At 38.4% G+C, this 12568-nt stretch overlaps 1 protein-coding gene across 7 annotated transcripts in view; it reads right to left on the bottom strand.

Annotated features, from left to right (window-relative positions):
- SYNJ1 (synaptojanin 1) overlaps positions 1-12568 on the bottom strand; it is a 132481-nt gene that overhangs the window by 78834 nt on the left and 41079 nt on the right. For all 7 annotated transcript variants that reach the window (XM_019524473.1, XM_019524476.1, XM_019524477.1 and 4 more), the window contains exons 5-10: positions 11563-11788; positions 8521-8604; positions 6908-6969; positions 6250-6346; positions 3067-3236; positions 2028-2109 (exon numbers count right to left, since the gene is read on the bottom strand). In XM_019524473.1, coding sequence (XP_019380018.1) covers positions 2028-2109; positions 3067-3236; positions 6250-6346; positions 6908-6969; positions 8521-8604; positions 11563-11788 — 721 coding nt within the window. The remainder of the gene's footprint in view (positions 1-2027; positions 2110-3066; positions 3237-6249; positions 6347-6907; positions 6970-8520; positions 8605-11562; positions 11789-12568) is intronic.

The raw sequence follows: 12568 nt of genomic DNA, 5'->3' as shown, positions 1-12568 counted from the left end.
CACTTGTCTGTGTTGAATCCCATCCTATTCTCATCCACCCCAAATTTCACCGCCAGTCCGCTGCCAGCACTGCTGCCACCAACCACAGCCCCGGCTCAACACCCTGCCTCCACCCATGCACTGGGAAGAGCCAGCGCTGTGCCAGGCAGCTGCAGTGCTGGGAGTGGAGTGGCAGTGAAATCTGGGGTGGAGGCAGCATCCTCCCAGAGCTGCCAGCACCTGCTCTGAGCAGAGTCCCGCACGGCCCCAGCTGCAGCCCACCCCACCCCACCCCATGCAGATCCAGGGGAACCCCCCTCCTGGTGCCCTCCCGGGGTGCAGGCAGCAGCAAGAACCACCTCCCTCCTCTCCACCTCGCACAAGCCACAGCTCCATGCTCCCCTGCCCATCTGGGCAGCACCTGCCCCCTCATTGCGGGGGGGGTAGTGGCTTGTCCCCCCTCCACCACACAGACTTACCAGCTGGAGGCAGCTGCATCAGGAAAGTATCAGCCCATATGCCTCCTTAAATATTGGTCATCTGTACAAAATCTCTATCGGTGAACTCCTAATGTCAGCCTAACCTAAGACTGGAATGCTTCAAAACTAGATATGAATCTGTAATGAGCTGTCAAACCCAAAACCAAGTTGGAAACAGGTTTTAGATAAGAAAAGTTCTTTAAGGTTATAAATCACTATTTTTTCCTTGGCAAGTCAACATGAGGTGGAGTTGTAAAACAGTTTAGTCAAGAACATTGGGATTTTTAAGCCACATAGCTCTTTTTTACTATACCTAGAATGAAGTACATCACATGGGAAAAAAATAAGATTTTCAAAACCCACCCAGAGTTATGGGGACCAACAAGTAGGATTCTTTCCTTTTATTTTTCTGCACTCCATGACTCAAAAACCACGACTGCCTGCAACTCAGGCGGATAACATGCTACAAAACTTTAAATACTCCAACCTCTGGCTACATCCACCATGCATATATGACTGTCAGGAGTTAAAACAGTGGAAAAAAAAAAAAAAGGAAAAAAGGCAAAAAAAAATGAGAGCACATTTGACAGTTAATTATGGACAAATCAGTGGACTAAGGCTAAAATACAACTCGACAGGGAAACTCCAAGTAAACAAAATGCTTTGTACTCCACAAATCATTCGGGCTAAATTCTGGTTAGAAGTCTATGGACTGTAGTTTTGTTGGAAATTATAAATGTAAATATTTTTAGTAGTACTATTTTTATATTTAATTCAATTTACAATGCCCACAATATTCCATTTGGTACCCATTTTTATCTTTAGAGCTAATTTGTTGGAGGAGTGGAGTGTTCATAACCCCTTACAGCTATTGTTTCAGGTTGCTTGAAAACTGGACATTTTATTATTATATCATATATACTATATCAGTTGACATTTTGTTCATGTTTTCAGGCTTTGCTTTATAGCTTTTAGTATCAGAAACATGTATTTTCAATGTAAGCAGACAACTGGGAATACAATTTCATAGGAATTTGGACACTGAATTTGGATGCACCTTGGCCCCAACTAACATTCTCCCTCATCCACAAAACTGAGGAGCCCAGTAACCATGGTTTCCTGAACAACTAGTGGCAGCTTTCAAGAGAATTACCGTTGGGTACCAAAAACATCATCCACAATGCTTACTGCAAGAGCAAACCTGGGAAAGTTCAGTTTCATGCACAGGAATTGCCTTGCACAAATGCTTTTATGCAGGACTGAAGCACTATTACTTTGGAATTTAAGCCTGAACCTTAATGAGGGACAACAAAAACATACAAGAATAGGAGAAGGCATCAGCAGTAGACCAGAAGACTTTTTCCTGTATGTTCCAAGAACTGAGCTACCAAGATTTGTTATCCTACGCACCTAATGTCATGCTACAAATCAAGTTCTTGCACATAACTTGCACATGTTGTAATTCTCTTTCATATGGAAGATTAACTTGACTCATTAGTTTTAAAAGAAGCATTAGAAAATATCTGCAATGCAAAGTACTGTTGTTAGGCATCTACATTATTTTCTTACCTCTAAGCCAAAGAAAGCCTGTACACTGTTTGTTCTATCCAGACAGTCCAAGCAATTTGTCCTGATAGTACCACTTTGATATCTGTGCCAAGTACAAGATAAAAAAAATGAAATAACTCAGTATTATAAAACCATCAACAAAGGCAAGGACAGTAAATTAAGGTTCAATAATTACAAGAGTATCATTATAAAGCAATGCTTGTATACAGTTGGCAGCAATAGGTTTGCTCTACTAATAGCAATAAATTTGGCATCTGTGTTGACTAGACATAAGCAATTTATCTTTTGCAAATAAAGCCAGTGTGCCCTCAGTTTCTTGAAGTGTTCTTTGCTTTCTAAACTAAAGCATTACACTGCAATGAATTCCCTTTCCAGACACCAGGAAACAGAATATGTACTTTCTAAAGAAGTTGGGGTGGGGGGTAAAAATCCTAGTTTAAATGAAGAATTTGGGGAACAAAATATCATTAGAAAACAAACAACTGGGAGTGTTCTCATATTGGCTGACATTGAAATTGTAAACTGTTATGAAACTGTAAACTGTTATAATACTGAAGCGAACATTTTCCCCAAAATTACCCTGTTTGAAAGCTTTGTACAGGAAAGTCGATAAACCAAAGCTACTGCCTGGCTCCACGGGCCCTTCCTCATTCTCAAGAAGATGACCCCATTTTATTTTACAACATACTTATTTTCCCCATTACTGGAAATTTACTATAAAAGCTCAGAAGTATTGTTTAATAATACTTAGATGGTTAGATGCTTGATAATACTTATGGCTTAGATGGCCATAAACTTAGACAAATAACAACAGATTTAGGATTTAGCATCACTTTAGAAACCCATACAAACAAGACATAAATTTACATATAAAAGCAAAATGACTGATTCATACTTCTGCCTTAGTTACTGTTTTAGAAAAAGTAAAGATAATTAATTCCACACAAATAACTAGAAACGTTTCTCTCTTCTTGAGGCTTGAATAACGAAAAAGTTAGGGTGGCAACATATTACGATGGAATGGGGAACTGAGTCAAACCTTTTAACTTCCTTTCCATCGAAATAGAAAAATCCACACTCTAAGAATTTTTGAACTTGAGGTTTAAGCATGCTGTGTAGTTTTTCTGCCTTTCCACCTTTAACCATTTGATGATAGTCAAAGTTCACCATTTTGATATCAGTAGAATGTTCTGAAGCTTTCAGGTGGCTCTAATATTCGGGAGAGGAAAAAAGTGATATAAATACACCAAGCAATAAACAAGTTGATGTCACCACCATCAAAATACTAAATCAATTTGTTCTATATCTTCCCCACTATGCAATTTTCTCTTCAGTAAAAATGAGCCTGATAACTTGTATGTACTTGCATCATTCTCATAAATAAATGACTGACAGCTAAACTGTGACCTTCTGCCAAAACCAGAATCAGATTTGTGTTCTACCTGCAATGCTAGCATTCACTAAACAGTGTAGCTCTTACACATTCTGCTGTTAAATGTGTTTCTAGGATTCTCAACCTCCACATAGAACTAGGCAGGTCTCTGTAGTCACTGCCAGCCCATAAGCTGCAGTTTATATAAAAATTCTAAAATCAGAAAGCCTGTCAACAGTTCATTTGGGGTTTTTTCCCCCCTATGGTGCTGGTTCTCAGCTTTCTATTGTTAAACTGCATTTTAAAACACCTAAACAAATTAGTGATTTCTTTAAAATATTATTTTTGCATGTAAGCAGTCATCTGATAACATATGCCAATACGAGGAAGGAGCTGTCTGTACAAACCTCAAATATAGTCACGTATCAAAGCAACACATTCCACCAAGATACAGTTCAAAACAGAGAAACCTTATCAGACTCTGCATCTGAATTCTACACAACTTATTTCTGATACTGAATTGCCTATTTTCTCTTAAAAGACTTTGTATAAATGTGCTTTGGTAGAGTTCCACATTTCTGGTCTCAATGGAACAGAATCTTGAGACAATAGTTTGTAAGCCTGGGCTTTCATATTCTAGATAAGTTAACAGGAAAGAACTTACTGGATAAATTAAGAATCTGCAGACAAAATTCTGATCTCCGTTATCTTGGTAGACCACTACTGGCTGAACTGAATTGCAGAGTTTTAATGAAAGACAACCAGAACTTTATTTTCTGGCTAACACTGTAATTAATTTTGGCTGCACTCTTTCACAAAAGGAATAGTTACTGCTACAACATATGGCAGAATTTTACAAAAAAAAAAAAGAAAAAAAGTCAGATGTTTAAAAAACAAACCAACAAACAACAACCCCTCCCAATTTTAATTGCTCTGTAAAATGGCAGACTGCCTTGGTGCTACAAGTTCAACTGAACAGGCCTCCTGTTCAAGAGACCTGTCTATTTTATGGAACAATTAAAACTAAGGAAAGAAAATCAGAAATCTAATTTTAGAAATATCTATTAAAGACCATCAATATTTTTAAATAAACCCACAGTGATAACACTTCCAGAACTACAGTATAGAAACAAATGCTGTAGCAACAAGAAGGGGAGTTTATCACCTTGCATACAGGATACAATAGTTGCATCTAGCTCTGAAGGTTAATAAAAGAATTTGTATTAAACCTTCCACTTATGCAAAACTGAATGGAACATGCATCAACAATGAGACCACATAATTAAGGAATTTAAAAGGCGATCATTAAGATTGAGAGGTTTTGCTTTGGTTTTTTGCAGACAGTTGTTTGTTTGTTTGTTTGTTTGTTTTTGTTTTTTTTAATTGTGGCTGTTTGATTTGCCAGAAGCATATAACCTTACAAGTAGTGTTGCAGGCAAAGCAGGTAAGATGGACAAAAGATTAAAGGAATTTATTGGAGTTCTTACTGCTCATCATGTATTAATATAGATAGTCACATTGAAAGTATAGTTCAAAATAGCATCACTGAAAAGGACATTTTGAGATTAGAACTACTGATAATACTTCCTTGAATACTTAATTCTAGCACTGGCAATGTGGAAGTCCAGTAGTAGAAACTGCGATTGAATGATTATAAATTTCCATTTTTAAAGAGATAAAGTTTATCAGAACAGATAATTACTTTTTTAAAAAAAACCTATTTAAACTTAAATTAATTCTCAGCTTTATATACATTTACCATGGTAATACTGGAAAATAACCAAGAGGAAATAATAGCTTTAAGTGAACTGCTCAACAGCTAGGGGGAAAAAAAGAAAAATAACTTTAGCTAGTACAAAAATAAAAGCTGGCAATTTGTTTCTTCAGAGTATAAATAGAATGTTAACTGAACACAGGAAGACATTTTTTCTGTAATACAATGGTGCGCCCCTGCAAGCTGGGAGCCCCATCAACTGATGGGGCTCCCAGCAGGTGCAGAGGGAGCCTGAGATCATAATCCTGGAGTCCCTCTGCACAGCAATAAAGCATGATGGGATCTGATGATGGATCCCAGAATCACATCTCCTGCCCTGCATGTGCGATTGTGGGGATCTTGCATCTTCACGTGCATGTCTGCCAGAGGCCTCAGTGACACAAGTGGTCTTTCCTATGATGAAAGTAATACAGGAAACTGGAGGCTCTACTCTAATTGATTAGAGTCTTATACATTTTTTTTTTTTATTATATTTAACCCACTAGCAAGAATTCTTGCAAATAGTTTACAATCAAAATATTGGTTCTTCTGAATAGTGGTCCTTCTTTCATTTAAAGAAAACCATTCTATTTAAGCCTAAACTACTATATTGTTGGGCAAAAAGTACTTCATACCCATCAAATATAACCAAGAATTTCTAAAATATGATTCTGGAGGAAAAAAATTGCAAATCTGAAGCACTTGCTATACTCCAAGCAGCTGTTTCATATTTACAAAACATGCACGTTTTTCTTTAGACAAACCAATATTTATGGGAGGCTAATTTTTTTTTTTTTTTTGTAATCAATGAACAGCTACATAGTTTTTTTTTACTGAAAAATAAGAGCAGAGATGAAGAACACACTGAGCAGTATAGGTTGTAATTACAACTATTTTAACATTCATTTCATTTTGTTATATCCTAGAGACTACCCTGAGCTTTTAGAATCTTTGACTAAGCAAAATGGACATAGCTTTATTTTAACAGTAAGCAGTATAACATGCTTGTTTCATTCTTTGATGGCTACTTAACAGCCTCTTAAAAAGACAAACAGATTCCAAAAATATCCACAGGACCAGATAATCACTATGTTTACCTGAAAGGCTTTGCTAAGCATGTGCTCTCCTTCTTTAGCCCCAAGTAAATTTACAATAATTTGCTTGCCATATACATTTTTAAGGGTTCGGAAATGCCTGTTAGAAGAAAAACAAACAAACAAACAAAAAAAATCACACTCACCTTGTCAGGTGGAAAACTAGCATAATTACTACATAGCATATACCATTAATCAAACTTCGCCTGGAACAGTAAAGAAGTACTCCATTAACTGCAGCAGCCATTTTACTAGGATGGCTCCCAAGGAATCAGTCTAACTCAATAACAGTAAATGGCAATTGACCACTATTTAATTAGGACAATAGTAGCATAAATTCTTCTTAATGGAATATGTAATCAGTGCCAAGAAGTCATGATACCTGGGCTAGGTGTTTTCAGGTATGAAATGAAACTCAACTTCAGTTGTATTATAAAGGTTGCCAAACAAAGCATTATAAGAAAACATTTATGGATATAAAAGTTAGTCTCAATTTGGTATAGTATTTTGCTATCTGAACATTTTTCAGATTCATTTAAGCGCAATAGTAGTTCATCTGAACTTCATCACATGCTCACTTCAAGTGTTTTGCTATACCACAGCTCTACTCAGTTAAGAAAAATCTAGTGGGGGGGGGTGAAAGAGACATCCACTACTTCACCTGTCAAAAGCTGGTGCGTTAGCTTCAAGTCCCCTTGACATTCTGACACGATGAGATCCCACCTTTGATCAGAAGAGTAAAATTAAATTGCCTACTTAAACATTTTTTTTTTTTTTTTTACATCATGTACCTTACTTTCTATATGCATTCCTTTACACTGGCTTCACTTAGATTTATTTTCTATATTCTGAAGAATATTTTTGATTCAACCTCTTTAACCTTGCTGCTTAATTACTAAGGTCCCTCTACACATGCAGGTAAAGATGTGATGGGATCCAATGTGTGATGCACACAGTAGTGCCTCCTGCCATGTGACATATGCAAGGCAGGAGGTACAATTATGGGACTGCGCATTAGATCCCATTGTGCCTTACTGCCAGTGCAGGGGCAGCCAAAAAGAAGCAAGCTCCCACAACTGAAAGCACTCTCAGATGCTGCAATCTTCCAACCTGGGGGTGTGTGAAACCCCCAGAACTGGGAGACAGCGGCAGCTCTGAGACACCGGTCCTGGAAGCTGAGGGGTGCTGCCAAGACCCAGACTCTGTAGCTGCTGGGGCTGAGTCTCCCCTCAGTTGCTTAACTATCAGCCCTGGCTGAGCATGGTACAGCCCCATAGCTGGGAGCCCCATCAGCTAATGGGGCTCCCAGCTGCAGGGGAGACCCTATTACATATGCAAATTAAAGCTTAATAGCAACCAGCTATAAAGCTAATACACATTTTCAAGGTCTAACTTTATAGCTAGTTGTAGCTTTTATGGCACGGTAACTATACTTTGCATGCGTAACTGGTCTCAAGGTAATCATGCAATTAGCTAGTTAATTGCTTAATACCTATAACAGGTAAAGGGGGCCCTCCTTCCCTACTTTAAATGGAAACAAGTATTCTATGGCCTTCGTACTACATTTAAAAATTCCTAATTCTTCACTCTGACTAATTCCTTTTTACTAGATTCTTATTTCATTCTTCTTTTGTAAATTTTAAAAATACAGTTCCTCTTCCAAGAACGTTAGGGCTAATCATATTTTAGTCAGTGTTTCTTAGTCTGACAATTACTTGAATTGAATAATATAAAGCAGTCTAAATCTAGAGAAATGTATCCTTTTGTATGTTCTAGAACAACCTGTTCTGTCAGATAATTATTTATATTAAAAAAGGAAGAATTCAAAAAAACTTTAGACCAAAAGATGTTAGGAGTTTTAGAGAGAAAGCATATTCAGCTCTTGGAGGAAATAATATCCAGTGACCCCAGAGCAATGCCACCAGTCAGCTAGCTGCAACACTGACTGGCTCCTAAACAGAAAAATAAGTGGGCAAAATGGCCTACAATGGGGACCCATGGAACAATTTGGCTTTGTTTGTGACGGGGCCAGGTGCTGTACCCATGTTGCAACTTGGGAATGGGGGCGGGGCAGGGAGAGATGACAGAAGCAGCCAGGTTGAAAATGCCAGCTTGCCTCAAACCCAATTCAGTTTGTTCTGGCCTGCAACTCTGAAAAGTTGCTGACCAGTGGCCTAAATGCTGTAATATGAGAAGGTATTGTAAAAGAAAAAACTACAGCTAACACACAAATTACTTAGATTTAACATTATATTCATATTATCTTTTATTTACCTGCAGGCCTGGCTGCTCCCAAAATAATGGAACAGATCCACGAATTTGGATGAAGGAAGACACACAGTCATCTAAGAAAATCACCTGTTGCAAAGGAACAATTGGGGAGTTGGAAAAAGAACGTTTTTTAAATAATCTAAAATACATTCAAATATACTGCATACTCCACAGGATAAGCAGAACTGTCAAGAGTTATTTTTAATCAAGTAATGTTAAAGTTCTTATTTATGAACTAAACTACTTGACAGTAAGCTGCCCATACTGCACACACAAATTTTGACTTCAGAAGAGTTTCATTTTGTCCCCCTGTGAAAATGTAATAGGACAACACTGATACTATTTACAACACTGATTTCATATGTACCTCTTAGATACATGTGTTAGTAATATTTAGGTGTTAGACAACAGAAGACCTGAAGTTTCATTTTATTTCTTCATAAATCTCATTTAAGAATCTTATAAAACCACATGTTCAAATCAAACTGGTCTGTAACCATCCTTTCAAAATCATCTTCAAGGCTTTCTTTAAAGTTCCTCTGAAAATTCTGAATGGCATTTTGGTTTCCTTTTCCTTATTTATTTATTTCAGTCCACTCTTGTTTATGAGCAAACACAATTTATTAGTTTATGGATCTATGTTTATTAGTTTAAGACTTTTGACATTAATTTATTTCTGATATAACACTGAAGGTTTTAATACACATTAACTCATTGTTTAGTCACAGTTTTTAAATCTGCTACTGTATTTTATCCAGAAAACTCAAAATTAAGTCCCAGATTAAAAATAACATGCTCTCAAATGTTATAAAAGCAAACTATGATTTGGTAATGTGACAATTTGAATTCAGCTATGTTCAGCGTATGAATTCTGGTTATCATGTTGTCACTGTCCACGCCCATGCTCTTATCCCACGGTAAATGCAAGATGGCTTACTCTTCAGTGTTTGCGTCTACACGAGACAGTAACTATACAGTAGCTTAACACTGCGCAGTAGCATGCTGGGTGAAACCTGTGCTAATATGCTACTGTGCAGAAATACTAGGCTACTGCACAGTTAGTGCCTGTGAAAACCCATGCACTGGTGCTACTGTGCAATAGCATGAGTTACTGCGCATTGACTAAAATTAATGCACAGTAACTACAGCTTGTTTACATAGCCCTATCCCTAGTGTTGATACTAGAACTGAAACTCCAGGGTGCTCAGAGACACTCAGAAAGATGTGCTGGGCATAAGTGAAGGTATGTTTTCATATCAGGGATTGTGTTTAACCTTGGCTGCTCCTGCTGTAGTAAATGGAGGGTGACCTGCAGTGGAGAGATGGGGGTAGCGATAGAATTCATAGATTTCACAGACATTAGGGCTGGAAGGAACCTTGGAAGATTGAGTCCAGCCCCCCACCTGAAAGACAGGAAGTCAGCTGGGGTCATAGAATCCCAGCAAGATAAGCATCCAATTTGCTCTTGAAGGTGTTCAATGTAGGTGCCTGATCCACCTCCAATGGTAGGCTGTTCCAGACCTTGGGGGCTTGGACAGTAAAGAAATTCTTCCTTATGTCCAGCCTGAAACGGTCTTGCAGTAGTTTATAGCCATTCGACCTCGTCATCCCTTGGGGTGCTCTGGTGAACAAGCACTCCCCCAGATACTGGTGGTCACCCCGATAAACTTACAGGGGGTCATCAGATCACCCCTGAGCCTGCGCTTTTCCAGGCTAAAGAGCCCCATGGCTCTCAGCCTATCGTCGTAAGGTCTGTTTTCCTGACCTCTGATCGTGCATGTGGCTCTCCTCTGGACTCTCTCAAGATTCTCCACATCCTTTTTGAATTGTGGAGCCCAAAACTGGACGCACTACTCTAGCTGTGGCCTCACCAAGGCTGAGTACTAGAGAAGCATCTATGGATGCAAACCAGCGTTTTGGTCACTTTACTAGCTGCAGCATCGCATTGCAGGCTCATGTTCATCTTGTGGTCAATGGTGACCCCCAAGTCTCTTTCTTCCGTAGTGCTAGCCAGTGTAGCACTGCCGAGCCTATAAGGGTGCTGCAGGTTTTTCCTCCCAAGATGGAGAACCTTGCATTTTTTGGTGTTAAACACCATCAGGTTTGAAAGACTATCTTTGATTTGGACATCCCAGAGGACTGACCTAAGCCCAAAGAACACTGGAGTGGTGAAAAAAAACAAGGCAGGGAAATAAATACAGGGTTTTTATTATTTATTTGGATCTATCTTTTGTGTTAAGTGAAGTGTAGCTGCGCTTACAAGTTGCTGCAAAGCTCCATGCATCTGTTTGTTTTGCCTGCTTTGTTTTGCCCCAAATAATTACTCTGTAAACTGCAATTTTTCTGTGCGTCTTCAGTTATGGAAAATAAGAGCATGTTGAAGCAACTGAGGAAACTGGAGAGTCAAGCATTGTTTTAGGCAGCTGAGCTATGTGTAATCCCACCTCTGCAAAGGAGGAAACAGAATCTGTGCCCAAGAATCATGTTAGAGAAGCCAAGAAAAGAAACTCAGATCAAGGGAAGTTTAAGACCAAATGGGCCTAAGCAGCAAGGACCTAAAAACACAACAGCCCAATGAATATAAGCAAGTGAAGCTTTATTTATTACCACGCGTGACAGTTAACTAATAAATGATTTGATAGAAAGTTATAGTGCTACCTGTTGACCACCCTCTGAAGCAAACTGAGAGAGTAGTTTCCTACTCACTAGGGGAACACTGAAGTCACTGGGACTCCGCAAAACTGCAGCGATTCTGAGACACGATTTACCCACACAACTGCAAGACTCAGACTCTTGGCAAACCATGTAACCATGAGAGAGCAACAAAACATAGGATGATTTATACTTTCATATAATCTGGTATAATAATTTACAAATGCAGAGCAAGATCCTCAGTTAGTAATTTAAGTTAACTGGCATCAAAAGAACTACACCAATATCTGGCCCACAATTACCGGATTAAGTGCAACAAGCCAACATTTAGTTACTATCTACACATTGTTTACACTGACTAGAGGCACATAAGCAACACAGAACACATCATACCTGTTCAGTTTCAACAAAATTAGCAACGTGACCATCATCATTTGTTCCCCGTACATTAAACCTGGTCCCGGCCCGTTCACAGCTTAGTCGTGAAATGAGGCAAGCCTTTGCCTGTTTGTGAGCTGCATAAATTGTTCTAATTTCAACTCCTCCACACATGAGGCGCAATAACCAGTCATCACAGTTCACACCATAGTGCTTAAGATGTAAATGAAGAGACTGGTTCCTATCAGAAAAAGAAATAGCTAAGATTTATCACTAGAAATTAAATAAAGCATTGCTCATTTTGTTTAGGTGCTCATTTTGTTTAGGCAGCTAGCTAATTAGTTCTGGAGCCATTAATTATGACCAAAACAGGGAACAGGAAGAAAAAGTCTTCTCTGCAGTAGATAGTACACAGCTTCTAGTTAAACATACTTGAAAGAATAAGACAGTAGCTTAGAAGTCTGTAAGATGTCAGCTGATATTAGTGCTTCAAAACAACTAAGTACTGTGTTACCTTAAGCAAGCTTAAATTGAACAAAAACCGAGATGCTCCATACCTTATTGAGAACAATATATGTGGTTATAGAAAAGTCTTCAGGACCTGGGAACATGTCCTGAAGACTTAAAAAATTGTTTTTAGTAGGAAACTCTCAGAGTACAGGTCTATACATGCTGTTTTTGGTTCTGAGACATCAATCCCATATCTATTCTGATTACTAGTGATATGGTAGGTATTTGGGCTTTCTGAAATGAATTCATAGTCCATGCATCACAAAAAAAAATAATAATAGATCTACAATGGCAGACAAGGTTCTTTGGGTGAATCCAGTATCTTTTATTAGACCAATTTAAATAGTTGGAAAACAATTATTAAGCAAGCTTTCGGGTTCAAACCCTTCGTCAGGCTAAGGAATTTTCTGCAGTTGGTGTGTGCTCTTTCTGGATGGAATGAAAAGTAAAGAAGCCAGAGGCTGGTCTGGTATGCATACAAGACAGGTAGTCAGTAAAAATGTGGATTGAG

Source organism: Gavialis gangeticus, unplaced genomic scaffold (genome assembly GCF_001723915.1).
Source record: "Gavialis gangeticus isolate Ggan-Ray unplaced genomic scaffold, GavGan_comp1, whole genome shotgun sequence".
Taxonomy (NCBI): Eukaryota; Metazoa; Chordata; order Crocodylia; family Gavialidae; genus Gavialis; species Gavialis gangeticus.
The sequence above is the reverse complement of the archived record's forward strand: the minus strand, read 5'-3'. Positions and strand labels throughout refer to the sequence as shown.